General features: G+C 44.4%; 1 protein-coding gene across 2 annotated transcripts in view; it reads left to right on the top strand.

The window, feature by feature from the left end:
- The window catches only part of FAM227B (family with sequence similarity 227 member B), a 360,605-nt gene that overhangs the window by 276,762 nt on the left and 61,837 nt on the right, over positions 1–22,006 (top strand). For both annotated transcript variants that reach the window (XM_066592624.1, XM_066592625.1), the window contains exon 11: positions 16,615–16,775. In XM_066592624.1, the coding sequence (XP_066448721.1) occupies positions 16,615–16,775 (161 nt within the window). The remainder of the gene's footprint in view (positions 1–16,614; positions 16,776–22,006) is intronic.

The raw sequence follows: 22,006 nt of genomic DNA, 5'->3' as shown, positions 1-22,006 counted from the left end.
AGACGTGGGCCAGGCATGGCACGTGCGTGAGGCTGCCGAGCTGCAGAGCCGCCACCAGGTTACGGCCGTTGTCACACACGACCATGCCCGGTTGGAGGCTCAGCGGCGCAAGCCAACAGTCGGTCTGCTCTGTCAGACCCTGCAGCAGTTCGTGGGCCGTGTGCCTCCTATCTCCTAAGCTGAGTAGTTTCAGCACGGCCTGCTGACGCTTGCCCACCGCTGTGCTGCCACGCCGCGCGACACCGACTGCTGGCGACGTCCTGCTGCTGCTGACACATCTAGATTGCGAGACAGAGGTTGAGGAGGAGGAGGAGGAGGAGGAGGAGGGTGCTTTAGTGGAGGAAGCATACACCGTCGAACATACCACCACCGAGCTGGGGCCCGCAATTCTGGGGGTGGGTAGGACGTGAGCGGTCCCAGGCTCTGACTCTGTCCCAGCCTCCACTAAATTCACCCAATGTGCCGTCAGGGAGATGTAGTGGCCCTGCCCGCCTGTGCTTGTCCACGTATCCGTAGTTAAGTGGACCTTGCCACTAACCGCATTGGTGAGGGCGCGTACAATGTTGCGGGAGACGTGGTCGTGCAGGGCTGGGACGGCACATCGGGAAAAGTAGTGGCGACTGGGAACTGAGTAGCGCAGGGCCGCCGCCGCCATCATAGCTTTGAAAGCCTCCGTTTCCACAACCCTATACGGCAGCATCTCCAGGCTGATAAATTTGGCTATGTGGACGGTTAACGATTGAGCGTGCGGGTGCGTGGCGGCGTACTTGCGCTTGCGCTCCAACACTTGCGCTAGCGACGGCTGGACTGTGCGGTGCGAGACATTGGTGGATGGGGCCGAGGACAGCGGAGGTGAGGGTGTGGGTGCAGGCCAGGAGACGGTAGTGCCTGTGTCCTGAGAGGGGGGTTGGATCTCAGTGGTAGGTTGGGGCACAGGGGGAGAGGCAGCGGTGCAAACCGGAGGCGGTGAACGGCCTTCGTCCCACCTTGTGGGGTGCTTGGCCATCATATGTCTGCGCATGCTGGTGGTGGTGAGGCTGTTGGTGGTGGCTCCCCGGCTGATCTTGGCGCGACAAAGGTTGCACACCCCTGTTCGTCGGTCGTCAGGCGTCTCTGTGAAAAACTGCCAGACCTTAGAGCACCTCGGCCTCTGCAGGGTGGCATGGCGCGAGGGTGCGCTTTGGGAAACAGTTGGTGGATTATTCGGTCTGGCCCTGCCTCCACCCCTGGCCACCGCACTGCCTCTTGCAACCTGCCCTGCTGCTGCCCTTGCCTGCCCCTCTGAAGACCTGTCCTGAGTAGGCGTTGCACACCAGGTGGGGTCAGTCACCTCATCGTCCTGCTGCTCTTCCTCCGAATCCTCTGTGCGCTCCTCCCTCGGACTTACTGCCCTTACTACTACCTCACTGCAAGACAACTGTGTCTCATCGTCATCGTCCTCCTCACCCACTGAAAGGTCTTGAGACAGTTGCCGGAAGTCCCCAGCCTCATCCCCCGGACCCCGGGAACTTTCCAATGGTTGTGCATCAGTGATGATAAACTCCTCTGGTGGGAGAGAAACCACTGCTGCCCAATCTGAGCAGGGGCCCGAGAACAGTTCCTGGGAGTCTTCCCGCTCCTGAGCATGTGTCATTGTAGTGGAGTGAGGAGGCTGGGAGGAAGGAGGAGCAGCAGACAGAGGATTCGGATTTGCAGCACTGGACGGCGCAGAACTCTGGGTGGATGATAGCTTGCTCGAAGCACTTTCTGCCATCCATGACAGGACCTGCTCACACTGCTCATTTTCTAATAAAGGTCTCCCGCGTGGACCCATTAATTGGGCGATGAATGTGGGGACGCCAGAAACGTGCCTCTCCCCTAATCGCACAGCAGTCGGCTGCAACACACCTGGATCAGGAGCTCGGTCTGTGCCCACACCCTCACTTGGGCCTACGCGTCCTCGGCCGCGTCCACGTCCTCTAGGCCTACCCCTACCCCTCAGCATGCTGTATTACCAGTGATTTCCAAGCCAGGAAAGAAATTGGCGCAAGCCTGCAGCCAAAATAGAATTTTTTCCCTTGTTTTTCAAAGGACAAGCCACACTGCGTGTATTCAATGAATACTACTAAGTTTAATAACTGTGTTGTGGCCCTGCAAATGTGTCAGAGAACTGCAGTGATGCAAAGTTATTCGCTACAGCAGATCAGGGATTTCCCATGCAGGAAAAAAATTGTCGCAAGCCTGCAGTAAAACGTAGCTGGCTGCGTCTGATTTTTTTTAACGTTCTGCACGCAGCACACACGTACCCAGAGCCCTGAGGACTGTCAGAGGCAGGCGAAATAGAATTTTTTCCCTTGTTTTTCAAAGGACAAGCCACACTGCGTGTATTCAATGAATACTACTAAGTTTAATAACTGTGTTGTGGCCCTGCAAATGTGTCACAGAACTGCAGTGATGCAAAGTTATTCGCTACAGCAGATCAGGGATTTCCCATGCAGGAAAAAAATTGTCGCAAGCCTGCAGTAAAACGTAGCTGGCTGCGTCTGATTTTTTTTTAACGTTCTGCACGCAGCACACACGTACCCAGAGCCCTGAGGACTGTCAGAGGCAGGCGAAATAGAATTTTTTCCCTTGTTTTTCAAAGGACAAACCACACTGCGTCTATTCAATGAATAATGTATGTCTTCTGGCCCTGCCTACACAATTCTATCCCTGTAGTATTAATGCCGGGTGCAATGGTCTGCACAGCCGGTTTTGAGAAGAAAAAAAAATATGCAACACTGCTAACAGCAGCCTGGACAGTACTGCACACGGATAGATGTGGCCCTAGAAAGGACCGTTGGGGTTCTTGAAGCCTACACTCACTGCTAACACTCTCCCTGCCTAACCACCACTTCTGTCCCTATTGCAGGGCGCAATGCTCTGCAGATCCAATTTTGAAAAAAAAATACAGTGCTAACACAGTACTGCACACTATTAGATGTGGCCCTCAGAAGGACCGTTGGGGTTCTTGAAGCCTACACTAACTCCTAACGCTCTCCCTACAGCAGCTCCAGCACGATACCACTGTCCCTCAGCTAACTCACAAGGCATCTGAGCCGAGCCGCGGGTGGGGCCGATTTTTATACTCGGGTGACATCAGATCTCCCCAGCCACTCACAGCAGGGGGGTGGTATAGGGCTTGAACGTCACAGGGGGAAGTTGTAATGCCTTCCCTGTCTTTCAATTGGCAGAAAAGCGCGCTAACGTCTCAGAGAGGAAACTGAAAGTAACCGGAACACCGCGTGGTACTCGTTACGAGTAACGAGCATCCCGAACACCCTAATATTCGCACGAATATCAAGCTCGGACGAGTACGTTCGCTCATCTCTATTCCTAATGTCTGATAATTCTGCGCTGGTCGTTTCTGAGGGTGAGTTTTTATTGGCTGTTTCAAGGTTACCCAGCTTAGACAGTAGGTTCTTTAGCCCTTGTGTCCGTTTACGCTTCAGGCGCGCGCCGTGGGAAATGAAGACCCCTCTTATGACACATTTTAGGGCCTCCCATTGATTGGGTCGAGACGTGGGGTCGTGAAGGTGATCCACCAGATAGTTCCGGATCGTTTGTTTAACCTCATCTAAACAGAAGGGGTCTCTGAGGAGGTTATCGTTTAGGCGCCACGACTGGCAACCTCTCTTGTCTATGAGACCCTGTATCGACCCCAGGACCGGAGCGTGGTCAGACCAGAGGAAGATCCCGATTGAACTAGAGGGAGATAGGTCCAGTAGGTCGTGGGAGATGAATAGATAGTCTAAGCGATTGTAACTGTTATGGGCTAGTGAGTGGTAGCTAAAGTCTTTCATTTTAGGGTGTAAGAGCCTCGAAAGGTCTACTAGTTTTAGGGAGATTAGTGCTCTTTTAAACTTTCTGAGCTCTGAGAAGGAAACCCCGGACTTACCTGCTGCAGAGTCCAGGGCGGGATCCATGCAGAGGTTGAAGTCCTCTCCTAGGATTATCCGGGAACCTGCGGCGAAGGAAGATAAGGCTTCCAGAGTTCAGAGACCAAAAGGGACCTGTGCTTGATTAGGAAAATAGACATTTGCAATGGTTAGGACCCTGGTGCCGACAGAGATTTTAAGAAACACAAAACGCCCTTCTGGGTCTATCTTAGATGCGATGACCTGGCGGGGGAGATTTTTGTGTATTCCTATCGAGGTGCCGCAGACTTTTTTCTCTGGATGGGAGCTGTGGAACCAGGAAGAATAGAATTTGGACTTACAGTTGGGGATGCTGTTCAGAGTGAAGTGGGTTTCCTGGAGGAGCGCGATCATGACTTTGTTCTTGTGCAAATGTCTAAATATTTGTCCTCTTTTGGAGGGTTTATTCAGGCCTCTAACATTGTAGGTACAGAATGTTAGACTATCCATTGTCGTTTTTCGGGAGGGGAGCGCTGGTCACTGACAACCTAGAAGAGGGCCAGGTGCAAAAACAAAAACAGATTATACATCCGGGAGAGCCTGGAACGTGGTAGGCCATTCCCAAACGTCGTCGGGTGTTGGACTGCACAAAGTGTCGTCTGGCCTAGTGGAGCCAGTGGTTGACAGCAGTGGGGCCAGTCGCCCCCGGCCGTCACTTATATATCTCGAGTATCCCCCTACCCAGCCGGGCAGGAGGGCTTAGGTGTAACCAGGCTGTTTAATGACAGGAAAGTTTAGTTTCGGCAGACTAGACGAGTTGTATATAGGTGAGAAAAGTAATAGGACAGGTATTTTAGGTCTACAGAAGAAGCGTAAGGCTCGCTAGTGTTAGCTAGCCATACATGTAGGCGAGAGAGACCAATAGGTCAGGAGTAGAAAAAGAGAAGGAAGACACGTGGTATCAGGGTGGTAAAGTCTTCATTTTGGTGGTGTTCTGGGCTTGCGGTCGTTTCGCTTGCGTGTAGGACCAACGGTTTGCCAGGTCTCCGCCTGTGGTTGGGCCGGCAGGAACTGCGGGACTGGCCATTCTGGAATGGAGATCATCGGGAGTTCGAAAGTTCCCAGAAAGTTGGGGAGGTCCCCTAGGGAGCGAAACGTGGCAGATTTGCCATTTTTCCAGGCCGTCAGTTGAAATGGGTATCCCCATCTGTAAGGGATGTCCCTCCTTTTTAGGGCCTCCAAAACCGGTCTCAGTGCCCTCCTTAATTGCAGAGTTCTCTTTGCTAGGTCTGGCAATAGCAGTATGGGCCTGTCTTGGTGGGATAGGTTCCCCGCTTCTCTCGCTTTTTTTAGAATGTCCTCTTTATCTTTATAAAAGTGGATGCGACAAATGATGTCCCGGGGACGTTTTGGGTCAAGGTTTTTAGGGCCGAGAGATCTATGGATTCGGTCGATCTCTATGGGTTTGTCGCGCGTTCTTTGTATGAGAGAGCCAAAGAAATCCTGGGCCCACTGCTCTAGTTGAGCGTTAGTGATCTCTTCTGAAAGACCCCGTACCCTGATGTTGTTTCTCCTATGTCTGTTCTCTAGATCGTCAATGTGCGCAAGAATATTGGCGATCTGGGTGGAGTGTGACATGATGACTTGTCTGTGGGATTCGAGTGTAGCATTAGTTTGTTCTTGGGACTCTTCTATAGCTAGCACTCTATGCCTGATTTGTTGTGTGTCTTTTTGGATCTCTGAGACTGCTTGTTTGTGAGCTTGTTCGAGCTGGGCAAACAAGGAGTTAATTTCAGTTTTAGTGGGGAGGGCTCTGAGGTGGGCCTTCCAGTCCCAGTCACTGTCGTTCAATTGTGTGCTGGGGGATGGGGAGCGTGAGACCCAGTCTCTTCGTGTCTTCTGAGGGGGGGTGTTGTAAGCGTTGCCCGAGCTGTCAGCATGACTGCTGTGGGGGCTCGTGTTTGGTGCAGTTGGAGACATGGGGTGGTGCCCTTTGGTGTTGGCATTGGTGTTATCCCCACTATGGACTGCTGGCATTTGCATTTGTGTGCAATTGGAGGGAATAATTCTGCCCAACCCTGTGACTCCACGTGGGTGAGGGGGCTCTGTGGCAGCTATCTTGTGAGGCTTTGCTCTATTCCAGGGGTTTGCTGCCTCTCCTGACCAGGGCCCCCGTGTAGCTCTTCTCTCTGTTATCACCCCCCCCCCCCTCATGTGTCACACACCTTATAGCCTCCCGGGCTCTGTCTGCCGATGCTTCTGGGGTCCCGGCAGTGAAGGGGTGCTCACTCCTCTGCCCTCCGTCTGACCCACGCGGCTCTCCGGCGGTGTCCGAGACTGCTCCGCTCTCTTCTTCCTCCCCCTCCTTCCTCGTTCTCCTCTCTGCTGTAGCAGCTTCTGTCACGCTGGGCAGGGTCGTGCCGCTGGATATATGAGCCCAGGCATGAGCGCATCTTCCTGCCGACCCTCCTCGACGTGTGCCTCCGCTCCGTCTGCTGCCGCTGTAGCCGCCGGGCTGAAGAAGCGGTTAATACCGCGTGGATCCTTCTCCGCTGGTGCCGGTGTGCGGGGCAGAGTCTTCCTTCTCACCATCCTGCCTGGTGAGTGTTCGTCTAGTGCCTTTTTCTTTATTTTATGCCTGGATTTAGGTGGCCGGTCCGGGAGCTCGTCCTCTACATGGCTTATCCCGCCATTGGCAAGCCACGCCCCCTTGACAATAATAAAATAGGAAACTTAATTGAATAGAAGCAAACTGAAAGCTTTACCTTTTTTTAAAAAAATTTGAAAAAAAAAAAAACCTAAATGTTTATTTTAGCTAAAAATTTTTTTTTTTCTCTTCTCCAAAAACAGAGACAGACTGGCCTAATGGAGTCCTACCACAGATGTGAATGAGCCCTTTGCTAATCTTAAACCGTTAAACGGCTGTTATCTAATCTTACAAAGTTGAAAGTTAAAGCCCATTTAGACGCAAGATCATCGCTCAAAATTCGTTAAGTGTTGCAATTGAGCGATAATTGTTACGTGTAAACACGCGCCCATCGTGCACTTTTCGTTTATGTGTTGTAAATACTGCAAGTCTGCTCTCTCCTAATAAGAAATTTCACAAGATATCTTCCCATCAAAGTGCAATATGCCATATATATAAGGAATAATATGAAAAGTGCTATGTACAATAATAAAACAATAAAAAAAAAATTCTAGACACAATTTCCTAGTAAACACTAGTTTATCAGGGCATAAGGTTAATATGGGTGTTACATCTCAAATAAATACAAGTACTATATTTTCAAAAATTGTCAAATAGTTCACTACACACACCTACCACAATAGATGACTGAAAATGTATGTGTACATCATACAAAAAGCTGCAATAATTCACTGAGAAAAAAATGTATTAAAATATAATCTTTATTTATTAGAATGATGCAATATAAAAAAAAAACCTGTTTTATTACTCATCTAAATGAGTAATGAAGTACCAATGTATGACTAAAATGGAATAAGAGGCAGCCATTTCATGAGAACGCGGTAGCTAATGTTGTTGTTAGCCGTTTAGTCATTCACGACCCTCGGTGACCCTAAAGACGAGCTCCCTCCATGTTTTTCGGTTTTGCACTGCTTCTTTCAGTTGTGTGATATCCATGCCAGTATCAGCTCTGACAGTATCAGCCATCGTGTTCTTTGGTGGCCGGATCTTCTTTTGCCACTGATCTGTCCAAGCATTATAGATTTTTCTAGCAACTCGCATTACATGGACAAAATACGTGAGTCTGAGTCTGGTCATCTTGCCCTCCAGTCATATATCGGGTCTTATACGATTTAGGACTTCTCCGCTTGGTACTTTCACCGTCCAGGTTATACACACCAGCTTTTGCTAGCACCACAGCTCAAACGCATCAATCCTCCTTCTATCAGCTTTTCTTGCAGTCCAGCTTTCACATCCATACATGGCTATGGGGAGAACGGTGGTTTGCACTATCCTGTGTTTAGTTGCTATACCAATATCTCTACTTTTTCAGGTTCTGTCCATGTTAAGCATTGCGCTTCGCCCCAATGCTATCCTATGTTTTATCTCTGGCATAGATTCTCCATCCTTGTCAATTTTTGAGCCAAGAAAGATGAAGTCTCGCACGCATTCTATGACCTCATTGTCATTTTCATTTGAATTTGGCCATTTTTTGCAGTTGTCATAATTTTAGTCTTTTTTTTACAGAAGACTAAAACCCGGTAACTAATAGACAGGAATTACTAACTCAAAATGGAAAAAACAAACAGGAAAGGAGTTGATATGGCTAGTTGGTGTGTTCCATGAAAAATGTGGCCATAAGAAGGATTCTGCAATCATATTGGGGAATTCGGAGATTGAACCCTTGTCATACTCGAATATCCATTAATTACTTATAAACTAGTGGGAAGTATCTGGGCCAAATTGCTTCACAGCTATTTAAACAATTTCTTTTTATTATTAATTTGGGAAAAACAAAGCCAGTGCGTTACAAGTACAGTCAGGTCTCACAGGACCTATCAATAAAGTTTGTATTAGTAATACCGAACTGTGACAAGTATTGTAAACATGTAAGAGGAAGATGTATAATTGGCTCGGCTTCACAGCTATTTAAAGGCTCCTCATTTGGAACAAATAAAACAGTTGGCAATTTCAGATGTGGCAAGTGCACTGCATGCCCCTACATCGAGAAACATTTTTAGGAGTGCAAATACTGGAAAAGAGTATAATATCAGGCACTATGCAAACTGCAAATTAGTTGACCTAATTTAACTAGTAACTTGCTCCTGCCCAAAAAACTTTGGGGGCAAAGCAATTCATCAATTCAGAAGGAGAATTAGAGATCATATAGATACTAGAAATAAATGAGAAAAAACATTGAATTCATGAATGTGTGAGTGCTGTCTCTGATTGGCTGAGCGCAGGGACCAATCAGAGGCAGCTCTCAGCTGTCATTCAATAGCTGAGAGCTGCCTCTGATTGATCACAGTGCTCAGCCAATCAGAGGCAGCCCATTCAGCAGGTGGGGATTTTAAATCCCCGTCTGCTGAATACTCCTCACAGCAGTGCAGGAGAAGAGCCAGCTGAACGCGGCTGAGCCACGGCAGCTGAAGAAAGGTGAGCATGGATTTTTTATCACCATTTGTTCATGTTTTTCAGGGAAGGGCTTATATTTAAAGCCCTTCCCTGAAAAACAATTACAGGGTGCTGGCAGCTGGATCCCCTACTGCAGCTGCCATCTGTGACGGCTGCGGTAGGAAATTCTTTATTCCCCGCAGGGATGAAGAATTCTTTTGCTGCATCTGTCACAGATGTGGCAGGTACAGCGGGGAATTCTTTTTCCTCGCAGGTATGAAGAAAAAATCTGCCGCATGCGGCAGATGTTCTTCATCCCTGTGGGGACACGGCAGCGGCGGAGAGGTAAGTAGTTTTTTTTTTAACACTAAAATTCTTGTTTTTCAGGGAAGGGCTTATATGTAAAGCCCTTCCCTGAAAAACAATTCAGGGGTGCTGGCAGACCATTGCCTTCAATGGAGCCGCTGGCAGCAGCCACGGCTCCATTGAAGGCAATGCACGGACCTTCATACATGCGTGTACATAGGTGCGCACCTATGTACGCACAAAAACACGCTCGTATGAAGCCACCCTTAAGCATAATAGGGTTGACCTGGCAATTTGAATAAAAGGGAGTTATTTTAGTATCTATATTCCATCTTAAAAAATATTTGTTGGATATTGTGAAACTCAAGTAACAGACCCCTGAAGAAACTATAATAATAGTAGAAACATGCTGAGTTAAATATTTATAGTAACAACATGTGGGTGTAATGCTCATATCAACAATATACAGAACAATATACTAATAAACCACTGTGAGGTGTTAAACACAATAGTAGATTATTTACATTAAACCAAGACAAGAACCAACACACTTAATAAATGTATCAAACCATTTTAATATATTTATATATCAGGAATTAGAGAAATCAATAGGCCCTGTTTACAATACGGTTCATATTCGGGATAACCATCTACCATAAAGATTCTTATCAGGGAGATTATCCTGTGGTAATATGATAAAAAATACAATAGGTATACTATATACTAGGAAGGTAACACATTTGAGACAATAGTGTATTTTGGAGCACAGTGACACTGAGCTATTGATATTGTAAATGAATAAATAAAGGTTATATCTTAAAGGGGTTGTCTCGCGAAAGCAAGTGGGGTTAAGTACTTCTGTATGGCCATAATAATGCACTTTGTAATATACATCGTGCATTAAATATGAGCCATACAGAAGTTATTCACTTACCTGCTCTGTTGCTGGCGTCCCCGTCTCCATGGCTCCGTCTAATTTCGGGGTCTTCTTGCTTTTTTAGACGCGCTTGCGCAGATGGGTCTTCTCCCTTCGGCTCGGCAGCAGCTGCGTTTTGGCTCCGCCCCCTTGCGCGGCAACGCGTAGCTCCGCCCCCGTCACATGTGCCGATTCCAGCCTCCTGATTGGCTGGAATCGGCACATGTGACGGGGCAGAGCTACGCGATGACGCGTACAAGGGGCGGGGCAAAAACACCGCTGCTTCCGAGCCGAGCCGAAGGGAGAAGACCCATCTGCGCAAGCGCGTCTAAAAAAGCAAGAAGACACCAAAATTAGACGGAGCCATGGAGACGGGGACGCCAGCAACAGAGCAGGTAAGTGAATAACTTCTGTATGGCTCATATTTAATGCACGATGTATATTACAAAGTGCATTAATATGGCCATACAGAAGTACTTAACCCCACTTGCTTTCGCGAGACAACCCCTTTAATATATTTTTTCTCAGTCAATTACCACAATTGATTAAAAATTGTTAATGTGCAAAAAGATGAACTCCAGCACCGCCAAATCCCGTTAAAACTCCAACCCTCATTTAGGCTAAAAAACCATGTAGCTCTGTCAATACAAAGTGCTATGCGTTTTGGAAATATGGATTCCTCATCAAACTCATGACTACCCCATGCCAGAATAAGTACGATGCAAGGAAAAATCACGTGTAAAAAAAACACAACCCATTACGTAATGACACTGCTGATTGCAAAATGAGTCAATATATAAAAATGATTAAAATATTACAAAGATAATATTACATATTATTTAACTAATACAAAAACAAATCATGTTTAAGATTTAGTCCATGTGGCACTCGACTAGGTAAAACATAGATCCAATACGCTTCTCGACTTACTAATTTTGCCAATCATCTCCTCCTATTTTAGGTTTACTAATAGAGATGAGCGAACGTACTTGGATAGGCACTACTCGTCCGAGTAATGTGCCTTATCCGAGTACCGCTGTACTCGTGCTGAAAGATTTGGGACGCGCTGCGGAGCGGGGAGCTGCAGGGGAGAGCGGGGAGGAATGGAGGGGAGATCTTTCTCTCCTTCTCTCCCGGCCGCTCTGCCCCGCTCCCCGCTCCGACTCACCTGTCAGCAGCGGAGCGCCCCGAATCTTTGAGCACGAGTACAGCGGTACTCGGATAAGGCACATTACTCGGACGAGTAGTGTCTATCTGAGTACGTTCGCTCATCTCTATTTACTAACCATTTTTTGTTCCTTGAAAGGAAAACCCGTGCAGATTACCCCCATGTTTCTGACAAAAACGCCTGCTGACATGTAAATAACATTCGTATTGAAAACATCTGACATCTTTTCTTATATGAACCCTTAATGGTGTAGCTGCGCAACACATGTATTGTAGGTTGCACAATTTACAAGGGATAAGATAGACCACATATGTGGAATTGCAATTTATGTAGCTTTTAATTTTACACTCTCGTCCAGTAACTGCAGAACAAAACATTTTAGATTTGGTAACGTGAACACATTCTATGTCCACAAGGTAAAAGAAAAAAGGTTGTGGATAACCAATTCAGGTGACCTTTTATAAGAGCTGGTAAACAAACTGAGAGAAAGACTAGACCCTAAAGTCAGATCCCTTTTAGCCACAAATTTAACAATCAGTAGAACTTTATGATCTAAACAAACATTTTCTCCTAATTAAAGGTAAGTACACTCTTTGAAAAAAAAAATTAAACACCTAGAAAGACTTATCGTTTTGCTGAAAAATGTTGGCATGCAGTTACATCTCAGGGAGATATGCAAATGATTAGAGTTGTGGCATGATTAGATGAACAGTCTTGCCACTCGAGGCCCTAAAAGTGATTCTACCCTTGGCCTTTAGAAAGGCTCTCAGAGGTTACTTGTGTATAGTGGATTTCATTTTTTTACTTGTGTAGAGCTTGTTAAAAACTGGACATGGCTCTGTGATGCAATCAAAGAGATTTCACTCAGTTAACAGTTTGAGAGGGGGCGCATTATTGGAATGTGAGAAGCGAGATGGTTATATTGACGAATTGCCTGCCACTTAAGCCGTTCTAACCAGATTGTTAGGAGGGCATACAAACAAGACCACCAGGCTCAGAACGCCCTTGAGAGACCACCAGTACAGAGGATGGTCTGATCGTCCGACAAGCACAAGCCGCTCCAACTGTTTCATACTTCGCCATCCAAAAACAGGTCCCTATGTCTGTCAGAATTATCTCCAGGTGCTTGGCTGAAAGACATTGCACATTATTTGTATTGTCTTTAACACTCACCCACCTTCGCCTCTGTTTGCAGTGGTGTCGTAAACGACGAAACTAGACTGCTGTGAAGTGGAACAGGGTTGTCTTCAGCAACAAATACAAATTTAGTTTGGTCGCTGATGACGGCTGTGTTTAAGTCTGGAGACCTAGGAGTGAGAGCCTCAATCCTGCCTTTGCTGTGGGGCGGCACAGTGGTACTAGGGACAATGACAGCTCAGCAATATGTTCAGGCCATCCTGCAGCCACATGTGTTCCTCTCATGGCGGCTTCCAAGAGGCATTGTCCAGCTGGATAATGCTCAGCCGCACACACAAGGGCTCCACAATATTGTCACACTTCTGTGGCTGCCTGGTACCAGATTTATTCCCAATAGGACATTTTTGGGATGCCAACTGCAACAGCCTATAAGTGTGCATGATTTAAAGGCTCAGTTACAGCAAATGTGGACAGACATGCCGCAGGATACAATACGGAACATGTATACCTTGATGCCTGCCTGTATCACATCTTGCATCCAAGCTAGATACTAGAGCCTCCCTTCAAGTGTTCAGTTTTCGCAAGAAATTAGGGTAGATTTTCCTGTGTAAAAAAATCTGTGTTCTTACCTATATTCAGGGTGCAGAATACAATATATGGCAATTAAAATTGTATGTCAGGTAAGATAATGAAGTGGTAGACATGATAAGAAAGTATACTGATCTTTAAAACCATGGGCCTCATTTATCAAAACTGTCTAAAGGCTCATTCACACGCAAAGACAATCTTTCAAACGATTGAAAAATTGACAGTTCTAGTGATCATTTTGCATAAACTGCTAATGGACACATGTCCATTAGTAGTTTACCTTCATTTGCGTGTAAACGAGCCTCCAGCAGCTGTTTGCAAATCCCAGCATGTGGTCTGGACTTTGTACTCAGCTTTATTGTCTTCACACTGGTTGCCGCGGGCTGTCAGCTGAATACAGTGTAATCAGCTACTTCCGTGGAGAACACAGCGTGTGGTCCCTGCTCTCTCTCTCCGGCTGAAAGATGGATTTTATGCTCACCTAAAAATCATTGTTCAGCCAAAGAGTGAAAGATGGAAGTGTTTACATGCAACAATTATCACTCAAAAGCCATTGTTTAAATGAATTTTGAGCAATAATCATTGTACGTAAATGAGGCTTAACAGTGCTTCCCTGAGAAATGCAGTGACTAATCAGATGAACATGGTGAAAGATTTCACCAGGACATACACACAAATGAAGGAAAGTGGATGCCTGCGATGACGGCTGATTACTGCTGGAATATTCTAAGAGAGAACACTGGCATACATAAAAGAATAAGTAACTTATGCAAACACTTCCCATATTTTCATGCCACCTATGGAAGTTCTTTGTTATTATACAGGCGGTAGTCAAAAATATGGAAACACCATACAAAATGCATGTATAAAATTACATGGGATTATTAATCATATTTTAATAAGACATGTAGAGACGGATTTTAAGTGAAGATAATATTATACAGATGCTGCCGGGCAGAAGTAAACATCTGCCTGAGCAACAAGGTTCTATTGGTGAGGGGTTTGAGACACTCAGCTGCTGTTACCAGCTGGCTCCGCAAACCACCCAGAGCAGGGCAAGAGGTGAAGTAAACACAAATGTGGTGGGAAAGCTCTCAGCCAATCAGAGATCAAAAGGGCAGCTCAGAGCTAATGATTAATATCCCATGCATTTTGTACGGCATTTCCATATTTTTGTCCAGCGCCTGTACATCTGCAACCTGGTGATCTTATGTGCTGCTTATAACTGTGTGCTATGCTATTCAGGATGTGCTGCTTATAAAACATACTAGTAATTATTAGGAAACTATAGTACCACTGTTTTTGGTGGTCTGCTACATGCACGTCACACCTACACAGCTTTGGTCAAAGAAACCTTAAAAATCACAGCGCTCGAGTAGGCAAACTTTGAGCTGTATAATGTGAAATATTTACTTCACAGGGGTTCCTCTGATGAGTGCACCCTTAATCCAGGTTAGCGTTCTCTGTTGGGCAGGTATAAAGATTACTGGTTCCGCTGTATCATGATATAGTTTATTTCTATAAAACTTGATCACTGTGATGCGATTCGGCTCAATATCAAGCCTTTTTCAAGCATATACTGCTCCTCTGCTACATGCACGTCACACCTACACAGCTTTGCTACATGCACGTCACACATACACAACTTTGCTACATGCACGTCACACCTACACAGCTTTGCTACATGCACGTCACACATACACAACTTTGCTACATGCACGTCACACATACACAACTTTGCTACATGCATGTCACACACACACAGCTATGGTACATGGGCGTGTGACAGATACAGCTGTGCTACATGCCATGCACCTGACAGACACAGCTCTTCTACATGCCACGCGCCTGACAGACACAGCTCTGCTACATGAGATGCGCGTCACAGACATAGCTCTGCTACATGACATGCGTGTCACAGACACAGCTCTGCTACATGACATGCGTGTCACAGACACAGCTCTGCTACATGACATGCGTGTCACAGACACAGCTCTGCTACATGACATGCGTGTCACAGACACAGCTCTGCTACATGACATGCGTGTCACAGACACAGCTCTGCTACATGACATGCACGGCACAGACACAGCTCTGCTACATGACATGCACGGCACAGACACAGAAGGTGCCGTCTGTAGGAGAGACCCTGTTTCTCCCCTTCTCTCCACTAAGCCTAGAGCTTAGTTCTGATGTCAGTTGGTGTCCTATTGGCTGATAGTCAGCTTCAATCTCACTGGTGCAGAGTCCAAGGGCGGAAAGCCACAACACAAGTCCTTATGCAAGAGTGTGAGGATTCCAGAAAGTGCGGGAAAGAAACAGAGGAGATAAAAGGAGGAGTCAGTGAGCAGTTAGGCAGACTCAGCCAGGCGTGAAAGAGGAGAGGTTACAGTTAGTCGCGTAAGAGAGGAGGAGGTATATATACAGAAGCAGGTCAGCAGAGCAGCATGTTTTCTCACAAGGTCAAGCGTACTGTATACCCGTTCCCTTGGCATCTCACAGCAGAGGGAAGGAGAGCCTTTCTGAGGTCGGCCTTCTACTAACAGTGAGTCATAGCTATCCAGTGAATTCAAAGTCAGAATTGGCCTTACAGGCACTTTGCCCTCTGCTTCATTTACACTTCACTAAATTCAAATCAATCCTTCAGCCAGATCAACTAGTGGGGAAATTGTCTGTCAAGTCAGTTCAGTAAAGAAAAGGAGAGAGAGCATTCAAGTCAGGTCCTAATCAAATTAAAGGTTACTGTATTTCTCATCGTGTTCAATTGTCTGCCTAGTACTGCATCTTCCTGCACCTGTTCAAAGAACCTTTGTAGAGAATTGTGAATTTAATTGTATTCCGAAATATCAAAGTCAGTAAATCTGTGTACTAACATATTACTGGACTCGACTCATTTATTGCATCTTCATTCCACTCCAAGGGTCCAGTTGGAGTACTGGCATCACTGTGACAAAACAAGCCTTCCTGCCACCCATACTACAGTACATTCCGTGGGTCATTGCACTTAGGGGTCCAGTAGCTGAAATAAATGGGCAACCATGTAATTAACCTCATCTTTTTACAGCCAGTTGCCTTTTTTTCCCATTGATGTTTTTAGGGCTTGTTTTACAGCCGACTTCTATGTGTTGTAACATTATTTTTATCTTTCCATCCACATAAGGGCTTGTTTTTTTGCAGGACAAGTTGTACTTTTTAATGTTACTTTACACTTTAATTTATGAGTAAGATCTATATTGTGTCCCATTTTCTATTATCTGTAACAGTCTACGTATATTTTAATGATAGACACACTGACAAAATTCTTTGGTTTCCATTACTTTTAGTTTTTAAGCAGGCAATTAGATATTTATTTTGGTTAACTGAAAATTACCTAAGCAGGAAATAGCAATAATAAAGCATATTCCGTTTCAAATGAAATACAAGGAAAGATAGTAATTGTGAGTGATGTGTATGTTTCTTCTGTAGAAGACCTTTATTAAATTGTCCTTCTATTCACGTAAATGCAAATTTTAATCTATTATGACAATTTAACCTTCTTTTCCAGTCTCATTCGATTGGTCCTGGACCAGAGTTTCATCATGTGCTTTTCCAGCTAGGAAGCCACAGTCTTCTGGTGTCAAATTACTTGAAAAGACACCACTTTGGGGGTTGTTTGTATGGAAGACTACGACACAGAATAAAACGCACTGAAATTTCACACTTGCCATATCCTTTTACGGTAACAGCTGTTAAAGCAATGCAAGAAAAAGAAATGTAGCTTTTCGAGCCCACTTTTAACTCATCCCCATCCTTCAAAATTGAATTTGCTAATGGAACAGCACCTGTGCCATTAACCTATTTATATAAAGTCAAACCTCTAGTTTCGTGGAAATCCATCCGAAAGCAATCGGCTAAACTTGAAACCAATGAAACTCAAGGCAATTTTTTCCATAGGAATCAATGTAAATCCAATTAATTTGTTCTAGACATTCCAAAAGACACACCAAACCACATTTTTGTACAGCTTTTAGCGCTGCTTTTTCAGCACAGAGTTAAACACTGTGCAACGTATCCATTCATCCCCAATAGGGCTGTTCACACAAGCGTAATCGGCCCTGCATCGCCCATTGAAATGAATAGGCGGCGGTTTCAGCGCTGCTGAAAATGCTGCACAACTTGGTATCACCTTTTTGGCAGTGCTAAACACCCGAGCTACACTACCTGGAGGGAAAAATTCAATATTCACCTTTTAGGTACCGTCGGGGTCCCCTTCACCGCTTTCGAAGCTTCTTGCTTGTCAAGTCAGCAAAGCATCTGTTGCTACTGACGGGGATTGAATTCCCCGCCTCCCAGCAAGAGACTGCTCTGACTGGCTGAGTGACAGCCCGCTCAGCCAATCACAGCCATTTATCCATGAATGAAGTGCCATAGACAGGATACAACAGCCTGATCTTGTACGATGAAATAATCAGTTCCCAATTATTATAAGCCATGGTAAAAATGTCAGAGGGAATCAGTGTTGCAGGGACTGCTGTCAGTCATTCAGAAAAAACACAATCCACATAAAATATCTAAAAGTTCTTTACATGTACTGTAAAATGTGAAAAATGTCATTTAAAATGTTTTAAAACAGTTTCTTAGTAGCAATATTTTCATAAAGTAAATATTTACAGGGCAATATATCACACCCCACCCACTATTTCATGTAATTAAAGGAAGTCTGTTCTGCACATATGCCACATGACCCACTGCTAACAGTAGGCAGATGCTATGCAGACATGCAGGATCCTACTTCATTTTTTCCTGAAAGTGCAGACACAAGGGAAATTTTTCATGAGCTGTAATCTGTTCGATGGACATTCTTTTAGTTTGTACTGGTCTTCACATTCTCCACTGAATCTCAAGTGAGCTTGTAGACGTCAGTCCTTAGGCAAGGAGAGGAGCTTTGGAAGACTGAGCAAAAACAGACAGACCATTACATGTTGCAAGATCACCCTTCAAATTGATTGCAGCTCATTTACATACAGCAGTTTGCATATGAAAACACTGATATCTTCCTTATGCTTGCACTTTCTGTGGAAAACGAGGTAAGAGCTGTGCATGCATAGCACTCGCCTACTTTTAGCAATGGGTTATGGGGCATATTTGCATGACAGACTTCCATAGGCCCCGTCCACGGCTGAGGCGGAATATCGTTAGCGATATTCAGACGAGGGGGGAGAGTTGGCGGCAATCGCAGCATACCGTGATTTAAATCCCGCGAGCGGAGATAGGCTATGATTCTCTACGCATGGACGCCGGCACTGCGACTTCTATAGCAGCGCCCGTGGACAGGCGGCCTTAAGTAGGTGATTCATTATTAACAGAAGTACATTGAAAGAGTTATCATTTAGATTTTTGCGTACGATATACTGGGAAGTTTAGAATGTGAGGAGAAAAATACATTTGCAATGTTCCTGTTTTGCCCTATACTATTATTTACACAACTCTTGCTCAAGAAATGGTATTCAATTAGCAAATATGTATAAGAGAATTTTTCATAACACAATCATCTTATAGATTGAAATGGGTTCACTTTGAAGTTTTCTTATTGGTTTTCAATTCAGGAAGATGACTTTACAGAGGTTATGTAGACTTTACCTCAACTATGTACCATAAATCTCAGCGACTCAGGGTTTACAATTCACAGGGTCTCTGTCACTATCATCCACCTGGAGTGTCTAGAGGGCGTCCTCCTCTGTCAGACTTGTGACAAGCCCTAGTCTGATCCACGTCGGACCTCAGTCTCCAAGTTCCCAAAGGCTGCTGCTACAGCCTCTTGCTCTGGCTTTCAACCAACTTCCTCCTGAGTGTGCAGAAATTGATCCTTTCATGTTACTTCCTGCCACACCCACAGGTGTTCTCTCTCACCTCTAGTACAAGAATGCCTGTCTACAGCCCCCTACAGGCCATTCTGTGTACTGTCCTTCTACACAATGCAGAAATTATTTATGCACAAAACCTTAGTATCAGTAACCACACTAAAATTTAATTTTTCCTATACTGTAAAAAACGGAGATTGAGAGAGCAAAAACCCTTAAATAGGCACAGTCATTACAAGAAGCTGTGCATGAGTCAATAGTACAAGCAACATGTAAGAAACTATAATATATCTTTTCGAGCAAAATTCCTTTTGCCTCTCATATAGGAAATGTGTTACATTGTGATCATTTTGTCATTATGAGTGAAGTGGAGAAATATTGACTTCCAATTCAAATTGTAGTTTTTTTGCACTATCTTTCCTATGATTTTAAGGAGGCCTACTAGTATAAAAGACAGTATAGTGTATAATAAAATTTTGAAAAATCTTTGTACTTCGAGGATGAGTTCATTTTGCTTGCAATTACAGGGCCTTGGTCACTGGCGTAACTATAGGGGATGCGGTTGCACCTAGGAGCCTTAGGGGGCCCATAAGACCTCTCCTCTCCATATAAGAAGCCCAGTACTATGAATAAAGCATTATAGTTGGGGGCCCTGTTACAGGTTTTGCACTGGGGCCCGGGAGCTTCAAGTTACGCCTCTGCCCTTAGTCCTATGTTGCATTACTGAGACACTACTTTTCTGATGATGACACCTCATCTGATTTGTGTTCGGTGCAATGTTGTAATGAAGACCGTGGTTGATCTAAATCATCATCCATATGATGTAGATTTTTAGTTCCAGTGAGGTATAAATTAAAAGCTGATCTTGTTTCTAACCATGCGTTTTTCATAGACAACCATATAAAAAGGTTATTTTGCACTGGAATAAATTACAACATGTCCGTAAAATTTAATAGGATTTCTTTGAGTATAACCGCCCATGTGCAATAAAAACATAGTGTGTTGTATGCATCGCCGGAGACTGATGTTTCAATTTGCTTTCCCTACACCAAGCTTAGTAAGAAAACAACCTCACCCCAGTCAAAGTTATTGGTCCACATAAGTTATAGGGAAATATGTTTTTTGTCTAAACTACTCTCAAAAATAATTAATAATTTTCTCAGCATTTTAACAATCATATATTTGGATTGTTGAATGATAAAGGTGTCTAATATACGTGAAAAGTTAATTAACTCTTTAATGACGCAGCCTACTTTCGACCTTAGGGTACGACTATTTTTGGGGATTTTCGTTTCCACTTTTCAAAAGCCATAACTTTTTTTTTTTTCATAGCTACATGAGGGCTTGTTCCTTGTATGAGGACCTGTCATTTTTATTGGTACCATCTCTGGGTACATATAATGTATTGTATAACTTTTGGGTGAAAAAACACATCAATTTTTTAGGCTTTCATCATGCGGTGTTGATGATACGGTTACTTTTTTCTGTTGACTGCTACTATTAAAACGACAACCAAATTATATTTTTTTAGGTTTTCCCACTTTTGCACAACAACTATTTTTTTTTTTTTTCTTCAACGGAGCTCTGTGAGGACTTGTGTTTTGCATGACAAGCTGTAGTTTATATTGGTACCATTGAACTTGAGGGACTTGAACCTGAGATTTCATAATCACTAAGATAATACAGTACAAAAGTACTGCAGTGGCTTATCACTTCTCATAGCAATCATAGGCCATGCCAACCCACCAAGTCACTATTAACACATGTCCAGATCCTATTGCAACCCATCGTCCCACAGGGATTTAATCGCAATGGGCAGACCACGTCACGGAGGGACCGCCCTCCTTTTAACCTCATATATGCTGCACTTAACATTGATTGTGGCATGTAAGGGGTTAATATCGGTGTTCTTACTGATCCTGATTTCCTGTGATGTAGCATACATTCTTGGCATTCTGCTTCCTGCATGTCAGTGTAAGCTACATCACTAGTAACATAGCATTCACTGCCTAGCAGGGAATGCCGAATTCTATGCCGCGCTATTGCCGAGACTACGCATGTGCGCTGGTTCGCCGCTAGTGTTCATATACTATTGCTGTGAGACAGCGCGCTTGCTCAGTCGCGGCAATAGCCCGAGAAAGGACTCAGCATTCCCAGCTAGGCAGTGAACACTACATCACTAGTGACATGGCATATATTGACCTGCAGGAAGGAGAATGTTGAGAATGAACATAACGTCACAGGAAGATCCAGCCGTATGGGGGTAATGTGAGGCGGAGATGCCAGGGGAAGATTGGCGAGGAGAAGAGCTATAAGAAGACTGCCTGGGGAGGAATAGGTAAGTATTGATTTTTTTTTCCTAAAGACAAAACTCCTTTAACCCCTTAAGGGCATGTCCTATTTTGGGTATAAGGACGCAAGATTTTTGGCGGATTTTCATCTCCATTTCTTAAAAGCCATAACTTTTTTATTTTTCTGTCGATACGGCCGTATAAGGGCTTGTTTTGCATGGCGTACTGTAGTTTTTATTGGTGCCATTTTTGGCTACATAGACTATATTGCAAAACTTTTATTATTTTTTTATGATAACGGGGAGAGAAAACGCATCAATTCTGCCATAGATTTTTGAATTTTTTTTTACTGCGTTAATCATGCAGCATAAATAACACAATACATTTTTTCTGCGGCCCAGTACGATTACAATGATGCCAAAATTCTTATATTTTTTTTTTCAGGTTTTTCCACTTTTCTGCAATAAAAACCCTTTTTTTTGAAATCTCCTTTTCTAAATCACTGCATTCAAAGTCCTATAACTTTTTTATTCTTCCATGGACTGAGCTCTGTGAGGGCTTTTTTTTGCAGGACGAGCTGTAGTTTTTATTGGTACCATTTTGGGGTACATATGGCTTTTTTGATCACTTTTATTGCGTTTTTGGGGAGGCAAAAGGCTAAAAATTAGCATTTTGCCTCAGTTTTTTAAATGTTTTTTTAACACTTTTTGCTATGCAGGATAAAAAGCATGTGCAACTTATTGTACACATCGTTACAGACACGATAATACCAAATATGTAGGATTTAAATTTTAACATTTTTTTA

Source organism: Eleutherodactylus coqui, chromosome 2 (genome assembly GCF_035609145.1).
Source record: "Eleutherodactylus coqui strain aEleCoq1 chromosome 2, aEleCoq1.hap1, whole genome shotgun sequence".
In the NCBI taxonomy this organism is placed as follows: Eukaryota; Metazoa; Chordata; class Amphibia; order Anura; family Eleutherodactylidae; genus Eleutherodactylus; species Eleutherodactylus coqui.
The sequence above is the reverse complement of the archived record's forward strand: the minus strand, read 5'-3'. Positions and strand labels throughout refer to the sequence as shown.